Raw genomic sequence first — 25,358 nt, 5'->3', positions numbered from 1 at the left:
CTTTCCTATGGCCTGTTTGCTCACCCTCTGCTCTGGGGAGAGTGAAAACCACCTCCAGACAGCCTGAATGAAAGCTCAACAACAGTGTGTGGGAGGCACCCAAACAGCCCACATCTCTAGGGCAAGGGAATGCACCTCTGACTTTGTCTCCTGCTGCTCTCCTGAGAGCTACAGCTAAGCATGGAGGAGCTGTTGTGGTACAAAGCATCCTCCCTCTTGCATCCTGGGTAGAATTGTTTGGCATCCTTTGAGGAAAACAGGCCCACAGTGCTAAGGGAGCCCTTTAGTGAGGTGGACACTCCTCAGGGATGCTGGGGAGCAGCAAGGATGCCATCCCAGGTGTTGTGTACTGGCAGAGTTGGGGTCTGGGAGCCCATGGAGCAGTTGGCACTCTTGGTGGGAGCAGGATCGAGTCCCTTTTCTGAAAACACAAGCAGACACCTGATAAACATAGGCAGAGAGTTTTAGTTAAAAGTTACAGCTTACCTTCTTCGTCTGCAGTTATTTTTGCTAATCATCAAAAGAAACTGGATGTAGGATTAAAGCAAAGGAATGATCTAGACACATGAATTATGAATTTTGCATCATGAATTAATGCCTAAAATAGTGTGTTGCACCAAATACATCTAGGGCAAGTGCTCTTTAGATTTGAAGGACTGGAAAGGACACCAGCTTCAGGGAAAAGAAACAGTTTCTTTGTATATCCTAAAAAAAATTTGGGGCAACTTTCCTCTACCTAATTGGCATCTAGTAGTTTCTAAACTCTTTATACAAATTTTGCCACAGTGATGTTTTTGGGTCTTGGCTGCTCATCTTGAAAGGCTTCACTGGGATTTGCTTTTCAGAAGGTCAGTGCTAAGCATTTGCCAAAACCCATCTGTCATCAGGGAAACGGAGAACCAAACACTGAGACACCAAAAAGCAGATGGGTACTTTTGGGCAGGAACATCACTTTCTGTATCTTTTCTGCCTCTTCTCACTTCCTCATTGCTAAATGCCCAGAAACTTGCAATGTGGTATCATTAAAATTTCTTAACCAGCTTTCATGGTTTCCACATCAGAGCTTTGGGGTAGGGGACTTCCTTTCTGGAGGGCATTCAAGGAATTTGGCTACAGAGGGTGAAAAAAGGACAGGCTTGAGTAGAAGAAAAACCTTGGTGAGAGCTAGATACCCAGATCACTGGATAGCTGCATAAATAACGTTATTAGCCTGGCTCAAGGTCTGAAGCTTACCCCACTTGGCGTTAACCACAGACATGCTGATGGAACATCTACTTATATGCTGTGGCCCACTTCTACCCCAGCCCAAAAGGAACTTTGGTCTACTGCCTTTCCAGCTCCTAATACAAAATGAAATTCCCTATCTTGCACATTATCTTTTATCTGGACATTTCCCAACACCACTACTGCTGTATCGCTCGGAGGCGAAATTATTCAGGCTCCCCGCTGGGGATCTGCAGCATCTCTGCTGCACAGAGCGAAGCACACACAGAGACTGCAAAAAGAGCTGTTTCCAGTATGCATGGAATAGATTTGGGCATACCCAGATATGCAATTATTATCATTTCCACTTTCTGAAAATCATTTTGTGGCATCTGATCATTGCTAAAAGTGGCAGCTTGCTTGTGTTAAATTCAGAGCCTGGAGATCTCCAGAACACACCTGTTCTCTTCCTTTGCTTAATGTGATGGGAATCTAGTGAAGAATGACAAGACTTGCTGCTGGAGTGCCTGTCTGCCACCTCTTTGTGAGACTGAGAAAGCTGCATTTGTTTTTTGGTCCCCAAAATGCATTTCCACTTACTCATCCTGCCAGAAGTGATGAAGAGGTGCCCTTTTCCTTCAGGAGGTATAGTTCAGAGGGTGAAAGTCACTCAGTCCGCGCTTTGTTATCTTCTGGGCATAGTGTTAGAACAAGATGTTTACTCAGATATTTTCATTTTGAGAAAATCCTCCAGTGAGGGGAAGGAGTTTTATTGGAGGTTCTTTAACACCCTCAAGCTTTGTTGCTAATTTATGTTGGTAGCTTTAAATACACGCGAATGCTGAGGCTAAATGATGAATGGTGGCAAAAAAGTTACAGGGAGAAAAAATACACAAATACTCCAATGTTAATTTGTTTTCTATGCCAAGAAGATGAGGGAGATACTATTTCTGTGTCACACTTCCGTAAAACCCTGAGTAACATTCCTGAATCCTCCTCTTTCTTTTTCTCATTTGTTTGTAGAGCATTCACTCTACATTATTAAGGTAAAGAAAATAGAATCTCTGGTGTGGTGTCCAGCAGCTTAATTTAAATTAAAAAAAAAAAAAAATTAAAAAAGTAAAAAGGGACAGGAAAGCCTGAACCATACTTTCTCATGGCTGTGGACGTTCCAGTGCAGGAAAAGGAGGTTGGTCCAGCATCAGCAGGCTTGGAGTCCTTCATTGTGGAAGACAGATAGATTTGCAAGGCAGAAGATTGCCTGCTCATTTTGTCTGAACACTTTAGTTGGGTAGATTTTGCTAATGCCCATGCCTGTACCCCTCATATTTAAATAACCTTATACTGAGCATATATCAGGGTTCAAAAAGGATTCAATAACTCATTGAAATACATCATAGCTCTTTTTTATGCATCCAGAGCAAGAGCAGAAAGACGTCAGAAAGGTATTATAAGAGAGTGAACATTTATCTGAAATGCTATTTATATTTCATTTAATTGGCTGAAAAGGACTGTGGAAGGCCAATAATGAGTGAGGGAGGCAGGCAGCCATCCCACTGTGCATGAAGGATGGTGTCTTGATGTTTAATGACTCCAACGTGTGTGGAGGGGCCAGAGACCAGGCAGCTGACCAGGCAGAAATACGCTGTGTTCAAGGCACAGCTTGAGTGGGGAAAGAAGAGTGATGCAGTGCCTGCTTTCCCCCTCACTTACAGTTTGATGGTCCTTGTGCTGCTGGTTTTGATTCTCATGGGTCCATTTCTCATTGTGAAGGCAGGAGTCACGCCTGCCTTCTCCAGGTTCAAGTCTCTTCTGGGATAAATTAATGTGTCAGATTTGCATCAAGCCCCAGCTGCCCACCTTACCATATCCCTCAAGAAGGGGCCTGAACAAATGCTGCTGTGTTTAACTGAGCATTTTCTCTAATACCCTAATTTCTGGAATGGGACAGAAAAGAAATGAAAATACAGCTCTGAGTCTGAAGCTGGAAAGAGATAAATCTGTGGGATGCCCAGACAGGGTAAGGAAGCAGAGAGGATGAAAGGTGTTCTGAATAGAGAACCATTTTGGAGAGGCACGTGTCTGCTTTATGGTGAGGTAGCTGTGAACAGTGGGAGATAAAAACAGCTGCCCTTGTCATCTTCTTGTATATATGCAAGGCTAAACCATCGATGTCGGACATCAGCATAAAGTCTGACACAAGTGAAAAGACAGACAAGTGCAAACAAGCCCACCATGAATTTTCAGTGATAGAGCTAGGCAAACTGTGACAGAGGAAGTTTAAACTGAATATTAGGAAAAAATTCTTCATGGAAAAGGTTGTCAAGCATTGGAACAGGCTGCCCAGGGAAGCAGCTGAGTCACCATCCCTGGAGGTATTTAAAAGATGTGTAGATGTGGTGCTTAGGGATGTGGTTTAGTGGTGGATTTGGTAGCAGTGGGCTAACAATTGGACTTCATTATCTTAAAGGTCTTTTCCAATCTAAATGATTCTATGATTCTATGATTTGAAAGGTGAAATGTTAAGGGATGACCTCATGCCTGAGTTTGGCTTGTCTGTATAAGACCAGATTATCAGTGCAATCTTTACTGACTGCTACATCACCCTCATCTTCTTGAATTAGTGGATGTATATTCCTCCAAGTGCTTTGAGTTCTTTCATACAGCCTGACTTCTCTATAGCATGAAGGCTCTGTACATAGCTGGCTGGCCAGTGACTTGCCTAATCAATACTTGAAAAATCAGCCTGCACTGCCTTTTCATATTCACCCATGGATGATGGATACTACTCCTGCAGGGCTATTTTGCTGATGGAAATTGTCCAGCTCAGCTGCAGGCCTTTTATTATCGAAGCAAATCAGTGAAAGATCTCTTTAAAAGGACCAAAAAAACACAACGTCCCCCACCCTATTACTGAATGGCAAAGTGCCACCACAGTACATATGTTGTAGAGATCCCATTTCTGAGCACAGAAGTCCCAGTACAAGCCTCAATCAATATGTTTAAATAAACTTGTGAACTTTGGTATGTGCTAAAAATGCCTCCAGTGACATTCAGCACTGTTTCCTAGCCCAAACACTGGGAATAATTATCTTTTATTGGCATCTGTTCTGTGCTGAGATCAAGAGGCTGTTGAGCTGAAATTCTTTTATTTGCGTTACTGGAGGAAAGATCAAATGGAACAAATATAATCAAACATTTATTTTTCTTCTTTGATGTTGTGATGCTCCCCTTGTAAGCACTTACAACCTGGCAGCATGTGGGGCAAGCTTTTGCCCCACCCCCCTCCACCACAGCTTCATCAGCACTAAACTGGGAGCCTGATAGGGGCTTGCATTTCTGACAAAACCCAACGCCATAGCGATAACGCTGCAGGGATCGATGCAGTAGATGGGATTTTGCCTTGCCTAGCAGGCTACTAGCTATTTATGGCAAGGCAATAATCACACTGAGTTGGTAATGCTTGGATCTCACTTCTCTGGGATTTAAATCAGTACCCAAACTGCAGGACAGCAGAGAGTCTGTCCCAGGCTTCCTGACTTGTGTTTAAGGCTGGCTCTGAGTGACTCTCTTATCTAAGGCCTCTAACAAGTCTTTCAGTAATATTGCCACACTCTCGTGCTCCTTAATTGCCAGAGTTGAGGGTTTGGGGCACTTTTGTCTAGATAATAGCAAGAATTAAGTCTTCTTTAGATTGGAAAAGGCCCACAGCTGTGCCCACAGAACTCAAACTGCAAAATCTATGTTAGTAAGATTACGTCTGGATTTGTAGGGTCATCTGCACACAGTAAGAACGCAATAGCCAGGTTTGTTTTTCTGCATTAATATCAAACGACTGAGGAAATGTACTGCGTCACCAATAATCACAGAGCCATAGAATCATTTCGTTTGGAACACGACTTTAGGACCATCAAGTTCAACCATTAACCCAGCACTGTCAAGTCCACCACTAAGCCATGTAAATCACTGTAAGGCTCCTTACAGGCAGTAGTGAGAAATACACTTTGAGGATGCAGTTCATCTGATCCCTGCTTTGCAGAAAGCCATCTTTAGTAGAAAATCCAAAGGCACCCCCTTTTTTCAACCCTAACAGCAAGAGCTTCCCAGAAGCGCACAACCTGCTGTGCTCAAGTGTGCAGGGTGATGTATCTGTATTTTTCATGTGTTCCCTGTTTGAAAGCCTTAAGAGGCTTGTTCCCACATTTTAATGTATCCAAACTGAAGCCAGTCATGTCAGCGATTTACATTTCTAAGAGCACACATATTAACTGTCCTTGCAAGCTAGGACAGGTAATTTCATTAAAGGTGGCAGAATAAAGGATAATCATCTCAGCTGCTGCATGGCAATAACTTGGAACAAATTTTTTCGATATGAATGCAAGAAAATACTGGTTTAAGTGCTTTCCCTGCAGCTTTGAATGACAATGAGATGGAGAGACTCTGAAACAGACGCATAACTTGAACTGCAAGCAGCAACTGATAAGGAAACTGGGGCAGAGGGAATGACTCAGTTGGCTGTGGTGCAGTCACAAATCCACATGGGGCTCTGGAAATGTTCATCCGTGCCAGTGATAATGCACCAACCACAGAGATGCTTATGACAGTCAGAGAAATTTGGAGAGCAGTAATGAAAAATAACCAACGCAATAAACCACTGGGAACTTCAGAGTCAAAGGGCACAAAGGACAACGTTTTGAAAATAAAAGGAAGAAAAGGGACTGAGAAGATCTTTGATCTAAAGGCTTCTTCCTGCAGGTTTTATCTCTCCAGACACAAAAATACAAGGCTTATGTCTATTCCCTTAAGAACTGAACAGCGTGTCAAAGAGGAAAGAAAGGGAGAGAAAGACTTCCAGTATAACATTTAATCATCTTAGAAATGCATACATGAATGTGACAAAGAGAAAAAATGCATATATCTTAAAAATCAATATGTAAAAGAAATCTAACCAAACAGAAAAAAATAAAAAAGTGCATTAATGTGTGCAGTGACTTGGACAGAATAGGATAGATAAATATACACTGCCAGCTGATCTCCTTTTGTAAGATAACTATTTCATATTTCTTTTTTCATCTAAGTAGCCCCTAATCCTGACAGATGACAAACCAATTCTTGCTTGTCCTGTTTTGGGGCTTCATGGAAGTATTTTTCATTCTCTCTTCTTTTTGATGGCTTTTCTCAATGTATTTGCTGTATACATAAAACAGGTCTTTAGGGACCCGTTATAGAAAGCAGCATTGAAACTAACTTCATTCTCGCATCTCATTTCACAGTTCTAGTGGCAATCACGTATTGCTCCCTACAGGGAAGGGGTGACTCTTAAATTGTGTCTAAGACCTTACTCAGAAAATCAGAAACCCTAACTCGGTTCCATTGCATCTCTGTCAGGGGCAGCAAAGATAGAGGCTGAAACCTTACCTGTCCCCTAGCTGATCTGACACCACCACCCAAACCAACGTACATTAGGTGTCAGGAACTCATATGGAAGCACAAGAAATGGAGAAATGTTGTGGGTCCTTCAAACTCCAGAAACCACACCCCTGCTCTTGGGATCAGACTAGAGGATCGTATTTCTTCACTAGCTACACATGTTCCCTAACACTGTCTGCTCTGCCATCATGGAAATTCAAGCTTGTCTTTGCATGCTTTGTCTCAGGTTTTCGGCAGCCACACACCTACAAGTTTCTCTCAGACCTGCTTAAACTAAGAGAGGCTTGAGGGTGTGGCTGGAGAGATTGGGCTGGAGTGACCGAGTGGGGCACTTCATGGGTCATTAGCTCCTGCAGCTAATTGGGAGCTAATGGGGTCTGGTGACCCCCAACCAAAGCCCTCTCCTACATGGTGTGTCCCCCACACATGCTACTGGCCTGTACCTGAGGATATGGTAACTGAGATTTAGCTCTGCAGAGCCTCACATGTGCTAAAACTCCCAAAAAAGATAGACTGGATCAAGCTGGGTGAGCTGAGAAAGTTCTTCAGTGTGTTCTGGCACCCTGAGAGCAAATACTGAGAGCTGCAGGACTTCCCTTCAGAGCAGAATTTAACCAAAACCCTGCAGAGAATGCAAGGTACATCCTTCCTCATCTGTGTGCTGAATGGAGGGAGTTCTGGCCCCCTCCCATTTCCTTAGCAGGAAGCAGCAGCAGGTTGGCCAGTGTATATCATGGATATACATGTGTATTTGTTTATGTATATATTATCACTCGTACCACTAGTCCAAATTCAACCTTGAAAAAATTCAACTGACCCTATGTGTTCTGCCTAACAGCTAGCGAATGACTGTGGAGCTAGGTCATTCCAGGGCACTGAGGGTTTCCCATCTGCAAGAGATGGTGATCTCACTGCACCTCTGGCTCTGCACTGGCCTTGCCTCCTCTTCAAAAGCAACATATAGAGGTTCAGAGAGACAAAGTGTTGACTGCATTCTCAGCGCTATTTAGGTGAGTAATGCTGCAGGCAGGTACTTAGTGGGGTGTCCAGGTGCATTTCTGTGGAGTTTATTCCTCCACCCACCTGGCTCTCATCCTTCCCAAAAGCACGTTTCAGGGCTCTGAGGCACTCATGGGCTATAACAACACTGAGCAGCCCCACCAGCCCTGGGCACCCACCTGAACTACACTCCTCTGCCACCTGGCTGGACCTGCTCCAAGCCCAGGTTGCAAACACATTAAAAAGAGCTGATTTTGATACAGCTCAAGAACTGTAGGGTGACCCTGCCAGACCCTTTCGGGCAGGGGATACCCCAGACATCACCTCTCTGCACCTGGTGCTTTGCAGAGGGAAGAGTTGCTCCAGCTCTCATACTCTATTTCTAGGCAGGCAGCATCTCCTGAGTCACCCTTGACCTAGGTCTGCTTCCCTGACTTACGTGTTGTGCACAACCTGATGGAAGCATTTATAATCAAATGCTTTCCTTTGGGACCGGTCTGATTTGTTTTTTACCTTCCATTAATATCATTTATGCACTTGCTAAGATTAAAAGGCAACATCAAGTGCTCCTTCGCTCCTGTACCAAGACAGCTTTAGGTCTTACCGTGTCAGGGACTTGGAAGTAATATAAAATCTGCTTGGCAAAAGGAAAGGATTTGCTATCTGATTTGAGTGGGAAGAAGAAAGATTTCACGCTGGTCTGGGGAGGGGCCAGCAGGGGGAGGGGTGTCACCTTCTCAGGTGGCCTCTAATTCAAATCTCTCATTTCTCTGACCAGACTGCAGATTTTAAAAGCTTTGGGGTTTTTTGTCTTCAATTGGTTTAAGAGCTTGACTAATGTATACGGTACAGTGCAAAGCAGCTCTGTGTTACACATGCAGTTATCTCACTGCTCTTTCCACAGGCTAAAATGAAAGAAAATAGCTCAGCTGATTACTGGCTTCAGCTACATGCTTTGCAGGTTTACATGCCTGGGAGCAGCTTGGGATCTATCTCTGTGCTTTATAAGTGCCGTTGTTTAGCTTTGTGCTTTGCAATAGATATAAAGCAGAAACCATTCCCAAGACCTCTCTGCTAGGAAGGTTTTCCTTGCCTATTATTAGCACTCTGCTTTTGCAGAAAATGCTCATGAGCCAATATGCAGAGTTCTAAAGGACTTCAAAGTGTCATTGGGAACCAAGTGATATGTGTGTTAAAAAGGGTTTAATGGAGCTGCAGTCGCTGTAGCAGTGTCTTTTTATAGCAAGTTTTTACAGCGTTAAGAAAAACATCCTGCAGATTTCAGTAGGATTGGCATATGGATAAGGTACTTTGCACTATGATTTTTGTTTATTTGCTACTAAAAAAAAAGAAAAAAGAAAACCAGCATTGCTAGCTATAGGGAGAATAATAAGCAGAAACAGTTCTGCAAAACTCAGGCAACAGTTATTACCTTCATTTTGGGTTTAATTATTTTTTATATTTTTCAAAGAAAAGCATATATTTGAAAATAAATGGCTTAGCTTAAAGAATGGAGATAGAGAGTGATTTATATTCACATTGAAGATTTTATAGTCTTTTTTTTTTTTTTTTTTTCCCCAGAGCCACTGGATTATATTATCGTTAGCACAAGGCAAATCCTCCTTATCAAAGTTGAGGCAAACTTTCTGGGACTGTCTTCAGAAGGTCATAGGGGAGGCTCCCAAGGAAGGAAGTGGTTTGCAAAAAACACATTAAATACTGAAGCAGGTCTGATCCATGTGTGATCGTGTTGGTCTGCAGGAATTGGCTGGGAATCACTGATTTTAATACATCCTCTAGTTTCCTTTTTACAACACTATTTGTAAGTCTCTTTTAGTTATTCCTGGGAAGCATGTGGGGAATACTTGATGAGACAGGCTCCTCATTGTCCTTTAGCAACCCATGTCAATGGCCTGCCCACTTCTGAAAGAGACAGACAGGGAATGGAAAGGAAAGATGAGTACCCATTGCCCACTGTGAGGGGGAGAGACTTGCGCTGGTTTATACAAAAAGGCAGAGGTGGAGGTGGGACACAGCTTTGTCCCTCCGGTGCCTCAGTCCTAGATCACCTCCTTGTAGCCATCCTTGCATCCACAGTGCCTGGGATGTAGCTGTTTGGACTTGTTCCACCTCTGAAGTCATGTCGTTTAAACATGTTTTACTCTCTGCTTTTGCTTCAGGCTGGGGAACGACTGGTTTATGCCTTGTCTGAGGGATTAAAAAAAACAGAGCCAGGGAAACCTTTAGTTGTTGTGACTGCAAAAGCAGGAACAGCTCAGGATTTCTCAAGGCGTACAGGCAGCTGGGGGCTGCAAGCGAATGTGCTCAAAGCTGATGGGAACGGGGGTTCAGCTCCCAGTGCTGCCTTCACACTGGCAGCTGTCCCCCATCCCTGTGGCTCGGTCCCAGCACAACTAAAGCCCTGGCAAAACCCCAGCACGGCAGCCCCGTCCCTCCTGCCCCTGCGGCTCCATCTTGAGCAGCTTCTTTCATTTTTCACACTCAATCCTCCTGAACGGAAACCCTGGTCAGAAATTGTACAGAAGCAGCTCAAGAGATTTTTTTTTTTTCTTTTCTGCGGAAGAGGGCAGAGGAGCAACGGCGCAGGGGGGAAGGGTTTGTGGAGTTGGTTTTTTTTTTTTCCCCTTTTTGCAACACTAGTTTTTCAGGGGAGTGTCTTGTGTTATTAATGCTGAGTGGCTCCGGCAGCTGCTGTGGTTCAAGGTCGTTAGTCATCTACTGCTACTGCAGGAGACACGGGAGCGCTGAGCCAGAGCTGTTCATCCAACCCTCTTGGTCCTCCCAGGCCAGCAGGTTGGGAAGAGCTGCACATGGGGCAGCGGGGTCGCGTGGGGGTGTGGAGAGCAGCCTGGGGCCACAGGGGCATCCTCCCAGCCTGGTCACAGTGTGCCCAGGTCTGTGGGACCTGCTGGGTTTAATGGGTGGCAGGGCCTGATAGGGGCTGAGGGGTTGGGAGAGCACCTGCAATGTGCGAGTGTGGGATCCTCCATGCACCCCATGAGAGGGCAGACATCTCTGTCCCCGCCTGGGAATCTGTCCCTGCATTACTTACAGCTGCACAGGCACGCCAGTCTCCTTTCTCCTCAAGCTGCACGGATGCAGGATACTCCCTCAGAGTTAAGGAAATATAGGTCCACATGCACCCTTCCCTCCTTATTTCTTCTTTCTTTTCTTCTTTAGGATGAAGGGGTCTAGGCAAACATGCCTTAATTTATTCTGCATCCTCTGGCTCTTGCTTCTGCTGAAGGCTGCTTCTTCCTCCCCTCTGCCCCGTGGAAAAGACCCACGACCCCCTTCGCTCCCCTTTGGGCTGTACAAAGGACACACCTGTGTTGGTATGTATCCAGGTTTTGTTTGCCTGCTGGACTAGTTCATTCCTTACTCCACTGGTGAGCTGAGAGTTGCTATTCACATCATAAATTGCTTCTTTATCTATTTCAACAGCTGTACTGCAAAATGCTTGTAGTCTTTGGTGAAACAGTCACTGAAGATTTTGCAAGGCCATCATGGGATCTGGAATTATTTTATGATTCTGTTTTTGACTGCTGCTTCCCAAAGTTCATGTTTTTGCTCTGTAGGGAATGGCATCTGAAAAGTTGGCTTTGATGTCGGTAGGTGTGGGATCAGGAAATAGGATGTTAGGAGGTCCTAGTGTTTCTTAGGGTTCACAATGCATTTTGCTTAACTGGCAGGAAGGTTCCCTTCAGGCTTGCCCAGGGTCTACTCATTGATTTCAGTGACTGGAAAACTGTTCTTAAGGATGGTCAGTCCATACTGGGGCCAGAGAAACTTTGTGGTCTGGATGATCGTGTCTGGATAGCCGGGTTGCAAAGGCTGCTTCCTCACATTTCCTTTCCTTTTTGTGAGCACACACGTCTGCATGACCCATACAGAAGTGGGGCAAGTTGGCAACCCCCTTCTCACGTGACTTCAGTGACTGTGGTGATCCCCACAGTACCTATAGCTGGGGATAGGTATCCTGCAGTCTCAGCTGGCTAAGTGATTCCCAGAGCAAGACTGGTAACACTGGAATCAGTGTAGACTGTGGATATCTCTGCACCAGAAATGCCCTTGGCATTACAATCCATATACCTAGGGAGATGTGGTAGGTTATATTTTTTAAGTGTGCAAATGGGTATGTCTTATGCATTACAGTCATATGCTTTATTTTGTCATCAGGGGGACTTGTTGATCTTACAGGCCTTTTTCAGCCTTAAAATTCTGCAGTTCTTCTAGCTTCCCAAGGCACCTTTGTGCTGGAAACATAAACCCTGTCACTGCTCTCCATCCTTCAGAAGGAAATAATTCTTTTCACTATGGCTCAGGGAATAGAGTTAGAAATAATAATCCTAAACTTGCTAAAAGCAGTTTTTTGCCCCACTTCTGAGCCACCCACAGTGCCCCTGACAGTTTTGGTGGGGCAGGGTGAATAGAAAGCAGAGTAGAGTCAGGGTGGTGAGGTGGTTCAGCCACCAGCCAGAACGTGAGAACAAGAGGTGAAAAACAGAAATGGCTGTGAGGCTGTCCTTGTTTGGGCTGGGAGCCATGCAGGCGGTGACCGAGCAGCTGCCAGAGCTAGGGGGAAGTGGTGTTGTTTAGTAGTGAGCTCTTAAGGCAATAACAGTTTTGATGGCACAGGAAAGGCAGTGATCATGCTCATCTGTGGGATTTTTACACTGGTGGTTTTTGGATGTCAGGTTGTGAGCATTGTCTGTCCTTTCCATCCTGTTGACCCAGAAAACTTTTAAATACCACATATTGCATTGAAGTTGCCTTGTGCAAGAGAACTTGTCCTTTTTTTCCTTCCTAAAGGGGGGGGAGCTGTACTAGCCCCATTGCTGGGACCACTGAGCATCTCTTTTTTCAGGGAGGAGACGAGAAAACCACTGCCTCCCACACCAGTTTCTCTTTCTGAGGTGTCCCTTCAGCTAAAAACATCCTTGTGAGCTTGACTCAGGACCAAAACAGACTGTGCCCATCTCTGTAAACCACAAGATAAAAATGAAGTGTGGATAGTGCTAAAAGGGGCATGAGCCAGGCCTGTCAGGGAGGGCTGTTGGCTGCTACCCCAGATGGCCAACTCTGGGCTTTTGCTGATTAGCTGCTCTTTCTACTAACTCTTGAAAATACTGTGTCCCTTCCTTTTCTCAAGCAGAAAGGGAACGCACAGAGGAATTGGTGGTTGCACTTGCCATGGCTTGGAGCAGGGGTAATGTCAGCTCTTGCATCTGATTTGGTGACCAGCCCTTTCAGGAGCACATCCTCCTAAAACTCAACCCCAGACTCTTAGTTGGCTTACCATCTGAGAAGGTAATGAGAAAGAGATATGAGTACTTCTGTGTCTTCTTGGCCTTACAGATCAAGGACAAGATGATTTCTTAGAATCAGAGAGAATAATAGAATAGTTTGGGTTGGAGGGCACATTAAAGTTCCTGTAGTTCATCCCCCCTAACATGGGCAGGGAAGCTTCCATTGCATCAGCTTGCTCAGAGCTCCATCCAACCTGGCCTTGAATAGTGGCAGGAATGGGGCATCCACAGCTTCTCTGAGCAACCTGTTCCAGTGCCTTCTCACCGTCACAGTGAAGAATTTCTTCCTTAAATCTTACCTAATTTTTAATGTGAGAAATTCCCATTGCTAAATGCATAGGAGATTTTCTTGAAGAAATGGGTTTTTTTCATGCAAGTTTGAATGTGTGGTCAGGTGTCTAATCTTTCAAAGTTATCTGCCTCACTTTTCTGAGGGAAATGAGGTGGCTACACACTGAATTTCTGATCACTCCTGTGTACCACCTGCTTGACTGAGATTGCTATGTTAGTAGCCAAATCCAGTCAGAAAGTGAATGCTCTTTCAGTAACAAAACCAAGAAAATATTTCCCATTAAGCCTTTCCACTGAAAGTATCACACTTCTTGAAGAAATACATGGAAATAATATGACAGGAGAGCAAAGTGCAGCTCTGGTACCTCTGTTAAATGTGCTACAACTTGGTTGCTTCCTCCTTCTGTTCCCCTTGCTTGCAACACTCCCTGGGTAGGCACCACCATCTGCCCCAGTATATTCCAGTCGTACTGGCAAAGAAGTTGGGTAATTCAAGGGGCTTCCCTGCCCTTAGCAGATCCTGGAAAATGTATTTTGGGTAGGCACCTATGTGCCAATATGGCATAGGGCTGGAGGAGAGGAGGGTGTGCCTCCAGTGAGATTTAGACAGAAGTTTTAATCACCCTTCCTAACTGTAGAAAAAATCACATCATTTTTTCTCCGTTTTCCTGAAAAATGTGGCTGCTTCATTCAGAGAAACTCTTTTCATAATTGACTTGGTGTAGAAACAAAACAACTGGAGTGTTGCAACCTAAAATGGGGTTTAATACTACTTCATTTTAGAGTTACGGCAAAGAGGGGGAAAAGCACCCAGTATTAACCCTCCCAACCACAGGATCAGATGTATACCTAAGCAATTCCTCACTAAGATAACTGGTCTGTAGCAGTACCTAACCACAGCCAGGTAAATGGTCTTTCTTTGGCCTTGTCACAAGAAAAACTTTCCCGACATCTGACAGTCCTTTTTCTCCATCAGTATTTCCTGTCTCCCCAGGCTGGTAAAATGCCACCCTTTTTGAATTCTGTGAAATCAGCTCAGGCCCTTCCTTTGGGCCTTCTGCACTCTTTGCATGTGATATATTCTTCTGGTTTTTCCTTATGGTAGGTGAAAGGGCTTTTGCAAGTTTTCCTACATGCAAAAGCCCACTAAGCTGTTTTTCCTCCTGCAAAGGCAGTGAGGTTTTGTTCTGTGCCCTGGTTTGGGAGCTGGATGCTGGGTCTGGCTTTCCTTTCTGGGTTTGTTACTCATGGGCAGTTTGGCTTAAGGGATTTTTTCAGGATGAGACCTGGAAATCCCTTTGCTGAGTGCAGCCTGACTGTTTCAGTGCGGCATTCTGAGAAGGAGATGCGGTGTACTTTTCTCTCAAAAATTAAGCATGAATGAATCCCTCATATACTCAGGTCTTTACTTTCCCAGCTGTTAAATGAGGAAAATGCTGCCTGTTTCATGGGGCAAGCAAAGTTTTACTTAAGTTAATGTTAAGGTACCCAAAGACAGTACAGCAAAACTGCTAAACTGTTGACACTGGTGTTAATGTTTCATCATTTTTCTACTGATTTTGAAAGCTTTCATTCAATTCCACCCTGAATTACAACAGAGCCCTTTAAGGGTTTTTGCAAATTGCTCTGTTCTCTAGCAAAGGTGACTTCATCCAGAGGTACCTGACGCAACCTCAGGAAAGGCAGAAGCTGCCCTGGAGGATGCAGAAAGTCGGGGAGACACTGAAAGGCAGAAGGGAACTTCTGTATTCATCTCACTTCAATATAGCAAGAAAAGGAATTTGGGGAATGGTAGATTAGTCAGTTAAACATCAAATCCTACAAAAATCCTGCAACAGTTAAAACTTTTTAAAAACAACTTTCAAAAGTAGCGTCAGATCAACCTAATTTTCTTTGCCAATGGGATAATGCCATGTAGACATGGAATAAGAAGTAGATATTATAGCTGGGCTTTCGTAAGTCTTTTAGCACCACCTCAGCACTAATCTTATGGTTGAGAGATGTGTGACATTGATTAAGCTTCTACAGGGCAGAACAAAACGGATGGGTAGTCTTGTTCAGAGAGTAATTACAAGTGTCTCATTCACTACGCAAATGGATGTACAAAATCATATATTTCTTGGACTTCTCTTTTGAACATACTATCATTCCATATTTTCTCTAGCCAGGATAATGAAATTTGTGCTATTAAATTAGCAGTTCTTGTAAAGCTGAAATTGTTTGCAAGTGAAATGGAGGGAAGAAATAAATTCAAAACAATCTTGACAACTTGGAATACTTGCATCTGAAAAGGTAATTTCAATATGGGAATATTGAAGGCACTTCAGCAGAAATAGTCAATGACACACACAGCAGATGAGGAACAATGGGCTGGGTAGCATCCCTAGGGGAGATCATCCGGGCTTGTAGTGGCACAGTGATGGCTTGCTGTCACAAAGCGCGCACATGCGGCACGCGCCGAGATGTGCGAACAGAAGTTAGCGTGCAAGACATGTGAAGCAACCTGTTACCTTTCTCAGCATTGACAAAGCCTCAGAGGGATTTCTGACTTCCCTTTTGGGGCTGTGCATCAAGAGTGATGCAGAGTGACAGGAGGTTTCAGAGAAAAACAAGCATAAGCTATAAAGAAAGAGTGAATAAATTAGAGTTAACTAGTCTAGAGAAGAAAAACTTGAGAAAAGACATATCTGTCCTTGAAAATATTAAAGGCGTGATCCATTCTCCAGGTTCATAAGAGCTATGGCAAGAAGTAACAGAAATGGGCACCAGTGGGGACATTCAGGTTAGGAGGAGGATTTTCTTATGACAATGATAAGTGAGCACAGTAATCTGTTCCTGAGAAATCTGTAGAAGACCTCATCAGAGATCTTTACAAACTGTGTCTGCCCTGTCCCTTCAGAACAGCCTAGATGGTATAGATCGTCTGCTAGGGCAGAGGTTGTGTAAGAGGACATACTCCAGGCCAGCATTTCGGGAGTTCTGTGCTGTGACTGCAAGAGCAGCATTTGCAAAGAGCAGCATTTATTTATTCCCCCCCCCCCCCCCCGCAGCAGACTGCTGTGCTCTATTGGCGATTAACTTTGGTTGCCCTTTATGGAACGAGGCGATTAGTCAGGGAGCCCTCAATAGGGCCGGACAGCAGCACTCTCCATCTTCTCTGCAAGTAAGCAGTAATCCTGTGGGTCAGCAGCCAGGGAAGCAAATTTCCCCATCTTTGTGCTCAATATAATGCCATTCTCAGCAACCTTTGCGGGTCACCACCTCCCTTCAGCCGGGAGCACACAATTCCTAGTGTATGAAGGAGCATGTTTTCGAAACATATTTCCAGCTCTGATTGCATTAAAGAACGGGTGTTTCTGAGCTACTGGCAGCATAAAATGCTGACCTTTACCTGTGTTGATTTGCGTGATAGTCATTGTCCTCAACAGTTTGCCTCTGTCTAGCTGTGCATGAGTGCAGGGATGAAATATGCCCTGTGGAGTGGCAGCAGGACGGGTGGCGTTCGGAGTTCCCGATAACTTCACACAATGGAACATGCCAAATGGGGTTGGAGGCTTCTAACAACTGCGCTCAGACAAAGTGGCTGTGCACATATTGTCTGGGGGGGCACCATGACAGAACGTATAATTTACAGCTCAGTGAGTTCTGTAAAAAAGCCATGCCCAATATCAGTGTAGCACCACAATGTATTTTACTCTAAAAGGTTGGGAATCGACTTTGATTACAGCAAAGTCAATTCCAAGCCACAGCAGCTCTGCTCACTTCACCAACATTGCTCCATTTAATCAGCAACAAAGTTTGACCTGATGATCAGCAATAAATACTAAATTTGACCATAACATTTTTCCTGTGATTATACTTTTGCTAGAATAAACACAGGCATGGGAATAGTACAGTAGAGATACCAGGGAAACTATTCAGCAGCTTTTCGGCAACTGATGGTAAAAATTTCTTTTCCAAAATCACCCCAAGTCTTAGTGAAAGCCTATGACTGTAAAAGGTATATATCTGTTGATCACAATAAAAAGATGTGCTCAGCATGCAAACACGTCCACATCTATGTGTGTGTAAATACACAGTCACATCCATGTGCATTTGTAGACATGGGTAGTCTTGTACATGTTACATTACTGATGGTTCTGTTGAGTATAATGATCTTATTTTATTGATTGTCTATTTGGATGCTGATTGCCACGTGTGGGCCTCTCACTCTTGTTCATGTGTTAACCCTGTAGAGATCTTCTGCTTATGTTTGAGGCAATCACTTTTACTGCTCTTAGGAACTGTATATCTGAAAAAAAGTTTCTCACATTCAGAATCCTAAAATGGTGAAGCCTTTGCAACAAGGATGAAGTTATTCACTTACATTAACTGCCCCTGACAGCATTTGGGCTTCAGTAAATTTTCAATACCCTTTCCTGGTTTTGGAAAGAGAAATGTGTTAATGTCACACATAAATACGCAGGGGGTTTTTTCCCTCTTAATTAATACAGAAAACATTTCTATTGGAAATGCCTGGGGTTATAGATTTTGTTAAATAGGGCTCTTTCAAGTGTAATGAAGGACACACTAGGGATACATTTGGCTGGCAGGTATGGATACCAGAGTCTTCCACTAGATGGAAAAAACTGAATTTTCTGTACTGTCATAGCTGTATCAGAGTCCTTGTTGGATGTCTTAATGAAATAAAAATGAATGATTGGGGCTCTGAATTAGGGGGCCTAAGGTGGCCCACTGCTTTTGCATGAGCAACAGAAATCATAACTGGTATTCCAGGAATTTGTTACAAATTCACTCAAAATGCTGCTATATTGATATTAATATTTTAAAAATGTCTTTAGCCACTATACTATGTGCAATTTAATGCCCAGTGACAGGTTTGTTAATAGTGTACCATTTAGTGTTTCCAAGATATTTCATAAGACTTAGCAAATTAAGGATGAAAGGATCTTGTATATGCCAACATATTTGAATATGGCTACCTATAATTGTATTCCATCACTTCAGTATCTCTGCAAAATACCTTAATACTGTAAATGAGATAGGAAACAAAGTCTGAATTAAAAGACTTTATCACTCAGATGCATTTCCAAATTACCTTTCAAAGCAACAAATCCTCTGGCTATATATGGGAAGATAACTGTCCTTACTTTGTATAAATGGTTATGTCATTTGAGCTGAATATTTCCGTGCTGGAATGAAATCTTGAGGTTGTTAAGGGCTGTTATTTGAAAGTATCAGCTCAGTAATGAGAAGCAGTGCAGGAAGGAAATATGGATATTGAGCACTGTTAGGAAAGGAATATATAGTGAGTGAGATGCTGGAACAGGTTGCTCAGAGAAATTGTGGCTGCCCCCATCCCTGGCAGTGTTCAAGGCCGAGTGGGATGGGGCTTTGAGCAACCTGGTGCAGTGGAAGGTGTCCATGCCCATGACAGGGGGCTTGGAACAAGATGATCTTTTAAGTCCCTCTCAACCTAAACCATTCTATGATTATATGAAAAAGAAAATATTCTCTGTGTTGTAACTTTGCATAGCCATGGTCTGCCTGCACCTAGAATACCCACATGGATGTCCCCATCTCAGAGGAGAAAGCCTTATTTCTTATTAGCACCCCATGTGAATGAGGAATGTCTTGTTGCAGGTTGAACTGGAACTGGATAAGATTAGTTTGGAAAGAGGTGTTTTTATGCCAGAACAACTGTATCAGCACAAAGCAATATCATCTTTTGTAGACAGGTTCTTGGGTCTTCCCACCTTTAGGCTTTAAGAGATGCCTTTGGAGCTTAGGATCATCTATAAATGGAAGAAGCAAAGACTGTTTTGGGAAAGCCTTCATCTTCTGTATAAAGCCAGGAATGTGATAAATGGCTTCTTGTGTGCAGAGCCTTGCTACAGCAGACAGATTTTTAGGCAGAGGTTTGCCATATCACCAAGCAAGGCACCAGTTCCTGCTCCATCAGGAGCGAGCAGAGTGGCCGCAGAGTAGCCACAGCCTGGCCAGCAGGGTTTTTATTGGTGTCCAAGGCCACTTTTTTGGACTTATGTCTTCCTTGTACTCTGTGGGTACATATACTTTATGACTGGAGGGGTGAGAAAGAAATTCATCATGCAGAGACATGAGCAAAGGATGGCAAAGGAGGATGTGCCAGGTGCCAGAAAACCTATTTAACAGAGTTTTACTCAGACAAATGTACCTACAAATCTGAAACTTAGGGAGGCAGCTTTCACTATCCAGATACTTTTTGACATCCCTAGGTAGAATTCTAATTATAGATCCTTTCAAACTTGTGTGGCAGAAGTGGATTAAGTTAAATAGTCTGCTCAAACTGCCAGAGGCTTCACAGCTAAGCACTGAATTCCTCTAGTTCTGATTTTATTAATGGGGTATGATTTTTTTTTTCCTGGGCTTGTTGGAAATGGCATTTTTTTTTATTACACACTACTTTCAAATACATGGAGAGAAGTATTTCCTGATGTATGAGTTTTCACCTTACTGCACCGAGCAAAATGGTTATGGTCTTGTCTTATCTCTTCAGAAATTAATAGCAGATGGGACAAACCATCGCTAAAAGCAACAGGCATTTATTAATACAAGAGTCTAGTTTCTAATGCCTAGTGAGTATTATAATGCCAATGAATTTCTTTCAGAGAAAACATCCTTCAGCCTGTCAAGGTATTGAAACCTATTATTGAAGTGAGACAGCAGAATCAACGTACTGAAAGTTGTTTCTAAAGAAAATCATGTGCAACTGTAAAAAAAGAAAAAAAATAAAAATTGAGCTTTATTTAATGATTAAGCCTATTTACATTGCCTTATATGTGCCCAGCTCATGATGAGAAATAAATCACATCTAAATATCTGGTAAATTAAAAGCAAGCAATAGTTGCTAATGACTGGCCAGATCTGGACGTGCTTTTCTACTGATGCTATAGTACTAAAAAGTTTATATTCTTGCACATGTCATAAGTAATTAAAGCAGTGAGATTTTTACAGTCAAAGATGTCTGATTTCCCCCTGTCCTTTTTAGCTAACTAATTATTTTCCATTTTTAGCCAGTGGAATTAAGACCTATTAAAAACTAGGATAACTGGTCAGCATTTCTTTTCCTGCCACTCAATCCAGAGGAAGATGATAAAAAGAGAGCAGGTTTGTAGTATAAGCAAGGATAGTCTGAGTTAACTTAAATTTATAGACACTCATCTCTTGAAGGTTTACCTATAGCCCAACACCAGAGATAGGTTCTCCTAGAGGATGAACCTGAATTACTGGGGAGGCATGTTTCCATGAAAAAGACACGGAGCTTAGGTAGATCAGGCTCCCTCTACCACTCTGAGTCCCCTTAGGACATTCCTCATCCCTCCTCGCAGGGTTCAACCTTTTTCATGAGTATTTTAGAATCTCCAGCCCAAAAACTGCTCCTGATGACATCAGCCTAAATGAAAGGCTTTGAGGCCAGCAGAATGCACACATAAGCAGGCATCCACCAGGGCACAGCTCACAGCAGCAGACCACAAGGAGTAAGGACAGGTTGACCAAGGGCAACTGATAAAAGCCCAGGTAGATGGGGAAGACAGAGAGCAGATCAGCCAATGGCACGTGTTCGTGGGATGTGTTCCTGGTGTGCACCCTTCCTACCAGAGGGCAGGGAGACGCTCCAAATTCAGGTCCAGAGATTTCAGCTGTGGTGCCTGAGGAACAGCAGATCCTTTTGAAAATCAGCCAAGACTTTGTCTATCAAGTTGTCCCATGGAGCGTGGCAATTCATGTGGAATAACTGCATTTGGATAACCAAGGTGTGGTCTGCAAGTGGCCAAGGTGGGAAGGGTGTAATAGCACGAGCAGAAACATCCTCTCTGTGAGAGTGAAGATGAGTTTATGAGAGCAAACATTTTGAAGTTCAGCTCTGTGTGTTTTTCCCAAGTAGTCAGGCTGTTGTTACTGTTATTTATATTCATATAGCATCTAGTAGCCTGAGGTACTGCATTAAGTACTGCTCAGACTCAGCGTTGGCTCCATTCATCCTCACGTGAAGCAGATTTGCCTTTGGGCCTGGTTCAATAGACGAAAAGGTGTCTATCTGACTTAATCAACACAAAAAATTTTCTTTTAATTGCTGTGAGACTGCTCCTTGAGTGGGGATACCTGCATGGTTGTGTTTGTGATTAAGAATTCTGTTTCTGTTTGGCAGAGCTGAACCAAAAATAGTTTTGGGTTTTTTTTCTCACTCCCTCTGTGGTACTTTGACAAACATGAAAGAGCAACTTACATCTTCAGTGAAGACTGTCTGTTGTATAACAGAGAAAAGGGAAATATCAATGGTATTTTTATCCTCGGCCCAACTTCTTGGATTTTGAGCTGTTTGTCCATAGTCCCTTTTTATTGCAGCCCCTGGCTGCAGGTGCAGGAGCACTGAGTTACACAGCACAGGCAAAATGAGCAACACTTCTCTCTGCTGCAGTAGGTGACACTGTCAACTCCAACCTAAACAATTCTATGATTCTGTAGATTCCTCAAGCTCATGATGCAAAAGAATGAGAGGTAAAACAACAAAAGCTGTGCACCTTGGAAAATATCAAAGGGCTAGCTTCTCCCTGTCTCTCTGCTTGGACTCCTTTTGTCTTTCTGACTTCTAGACAGCAAGATTGATAGATGAACATCTGACCTTGATAAGAGTAGAAAGGAAAGCACAGAAAGACTGTGTGGTTTTGTGGTTAAGTCATCATTTAGGTAATTTAATTTTTCTGAGCCTCCATCCTCATGAATAAAACAGACATAGAAGTCAGGGCAAGGGTAGTTCCTGTTGTCTGTAGGTTGTTCATGTATGTTAATAATGCAGCCTTATAAGAACTAAGTTACGTAATGCTGTAGATGTGTTATGATGTGTTTTCAGAATGTGCACTGCCATCTCAGTGCTACAGGATGGAGTCAGTCCAGCAAGGCTATTCCCACACTACCCTGGCAAAGGAGCCAGGGTCTGGTTTCTGTTCCTGAGGCCAGTGCAGGGCATGACTTGCACTAAAATAGCTGAAGTCTCTTGCATTCTTTAACTTCCACCCCTATCACTGTGGGAGTGCTGGATGTCTTATCCCTGGAAACATTTGAGATTGGGTTGAACAGGGCTCTGAGCAACCTCATCTAGGTGAAGATGGCCCTCCTCACTGCAGAGGGCTTGGACTGGAAAGGTCCCTTCCAATCCAAACTATTTCATGATGAGGCTGTGCTAAGGTTAAACCTGGGCCAGATGGCCCCTGGCCTGTTCTTTGAGACCAAGACCTGAACGTGCTATACCCTTCATCTTGGATGTCCCCCTTGCTTTTAGTTTGGCTCTCTATTATTAAACTTTTTTTTATTTTCAGCTATTAAGTTTTTAATTAGCTATTAATTCCTGGGACTAGTTAGCCTCTGGCTATTTGGGTAGTTGGGGAGGGGGGCAGGAAAGAAGGAATGTCTTGCTTCAGGGTTTTTCTTGGTCACATCTGTCTCCATTTATTCTTCAATTCTTTTAGGCTGACTGGAGGTAATGGTTCTTAGTATGCTTCATAAATCATTCTGCAGAGGATCTAGAGTGAGCCTTTTATTTAATAAGTATGTAGAAATGGACTTTTATCCCTGTAAAAGAGGTGACAAATTCACTGTAATTTCCACTGGATTACTGTATTTAGATAGAAGAAGTAATAGAAAACTCAAAAATATTGGTCTTATAGCAAGTTCCAGTTGCCCTACCTTCTCTTTTACTTGCCATAGAAGCATCAAAGTTATTTATGTTGAAGAACAGCACTTTGATTTAATAGCACATAGGTAAGGGTTCTTGGAAGGAATTTATAAGCTCACTTTGAAGAGTTTTGACAGTCTGAAAACCTGAACATTAATGTTCTTGAGCTTTGGAAAAAGATGAGTCTGCAGCCACATCAAATTACTGCAGTTCACCTCCATTTCTAGACTCTGCTAGAGCAAGTCTGTGAGACGAGATTTCTTGCATAGGAGAGGAAACACAGTTCAGTTACAGGGATTTCAAAGAGAAGTCTTTATTCAGGCTGCTGGAAATTGGCATCCTGGCTCCTTGTCTCCTGTCTGCCTGGGATACCTGCCTCTCTTGCACAGGTTCTGAGTCTAGGCAGTGATCTCACTCTGGCTAAGAGGTCTGACTACAGTGGGCAGACTTTGCATCACCGAAGATGTATTCCTCATAAAATTGTGAAGCCACTGCAGAGAAAGCACAATGCAGACCTGCAGCAATTTCAAATTGACTTGAAATGAATGCTCATTGTGGATTTTGAATGACTGTTCCATGGGGATCACATTGAATCTATTCAATCCCCAAAACAGCAGGAAACATGCTGCACATCTCAAGAAACTTCACTAGCCATGTTCACACCCAGATTAGTGATGAGAAATAACCAGAATTGTAGGTCATAGGAAGTGGTTTCTTTCCAACCACAGAAGCAGAGCAGAATGAACTGTGAAGACATTTTGGTTTTAACAAATGTGTAGCTGGGTTCAGCACCCCTGTGTGTGCTGAGCATTGCTGGGCTTCAGAGGAAGGTCTGTGAAGAAATGATGCAATGGATGCTCTGTCATGGTCAGCACATGTCAGTGGTGTGACATCTCTTCTGAAGGCAGTCACAAACATTTGGTTTCCTGTCTGAGCAGCTTTTGTGGAGAGATGTAAAAGTCCTGTCAAGTACAGACCTGTGCCTTTTTTCTTGTGAGATAAAACGACAGAGCAGGCGACCAAGCAGGCAGTTGTAACATTGGCTATCCCCTCAACTCCTCAATTTTCAACCGTGAAAGAATGGCGTCATTTTTCCAGGAGCATCATACAGTGCTGTAAAAGCCAGGCTGTTCTGTGTGCTCCTCTGGAATCAGCATCCTCTCTGTAATAACTTACAGGGTATGAATGAAGACAGAAATTAATTGATATTTTTTCCCCTTGAACACCTATCTGCCATGGAATACCTCAAAAAAATGAAATGCCCAAAGATGCCAGAAGTACTTCTGTGGTGCAGGGCACTTCCTCACATTTCACAGATAATGTTATTCCCTCTTTTTGGTTTCTTGTTTGCTTGAAGGATGCGTGCTTGTGGTGTCTGTCATCGAACAGCTTGCACAGTGGCACAACAGTACAGTAAAAGCAGCCGTGGAGAGACTGTGTGACTACATACCTGGTAAGTACCAAATAATACGCCATCTGTCGTGTTGGTGCTGATGTATTTCTCTGTTAATCAAAAACTCTCATATGAAGTCTGAGAAAACTTCATCCACCTCTCAAAGGTGTGTAGCTGGGAGATAGCAAGTGGCTATTTACAGGAAAGTCAGTGGCATGTCTTCACTTAGATTCAGAGCTGGGATTTCGTTCCAAACTTAGAGTGAATGGGGCTGTATTAAGCCCTGCACACATGTGAGCACCAACACATGCAGACCAGTTCCCTTCCTTTCTCTCCCCTTTGTGTCTTTGTTAGCAGCTTGAGAATAGATTCACTGTATGCCCCACTGCTCCTCCTTCTTGGCAATATGGGTCTTTATAGCAACGGTGAAGATGAAAATGTTTTCAGCAGGTATAGGAGCTGCTATTGTAAAATTTTCAAAATGAGATGAGGCTGACAGGTGTAAGATGTGAGCATTTGGTGTGCACAGAAAAGCCATTGAAATGTAACTGGTGATACAAATTTCAAAAGCAACAGCTATTCAATACAAATATATGTAAGACTCCCCTTTTTCTGCCCCTTATTTTATCTACCCAAAGGAGCTTGGAGCTCCACATGCACACCCCTAAATAGAGAACAGTTTGAATGCCAGAATAGCTTTGTGCCTCACAGACCAATCCTATAACTATTTAAGTTACTAGATCTCATATTCCTGATATCTTTTTGACGTTATTAATGTAAAAATATGGCTTAGAATTCTTCATTAAAATGTCATTTTTATATGATTTCACAAATTGTATCTCTGAGAAACCATCTCACTCTGTAGACCCTAGTTTCACAGAAGATATGTATAGAATATTAATTCCTTCCTTTCCAAGGGAGGATTTCCCAGTGCAGAATGGGGCAGGGAGCTAATTGCTAGGATTCATTCATTGATAGAAGACATTTATCTGATTTC

At 43.2% G+C, this 25,358-nt stretch overlaps 1 protein-coding gene across 1 annotated transcript in view; it reads left to right on the top strand.

Moving 5' to 3' along the window:
* Positions 1-10,321: 10,321 nt before the first annotated feature.
* Positions 10,322-25,358, top strand: part of AOAH (acyloxyacyl hydrolase) — a gene marked incomplete at both ends in the record, with an annotated part of 73,575 nt that continues 58,538 nt past the window's right edge. Inside the window, 3 exons of the mRNA XM_082278646.1 lie at positions 10,322-10,446; positions 10,834-10,988; positions 24,326-24,421. Of these exons, the coding sequence (XP_082134772.1) occupies positions 10,322-10,446; positions 10,834-10,988; positions 24,326-24,421 (376 nt within the window). The remainder of the gene's footprint in view (positions 10,447-10,833; positions 10,989-24,325; positions 24,422-25,358) is intronic.

Source organism: Coloeus monedula (assembly GCF_965178545.1).
Source record: "Coloeus monedula genome assembly, chromosome: 1".
Lineage (NCBI taxonomy): Eukaryota > Metazoa > Chordata > Aves > Passeriformes > Corvidae > Coloeus > Coloeus monedula.
This window is presented reverse-complemented; position numbering and strand designations above follow the sequence as displayed.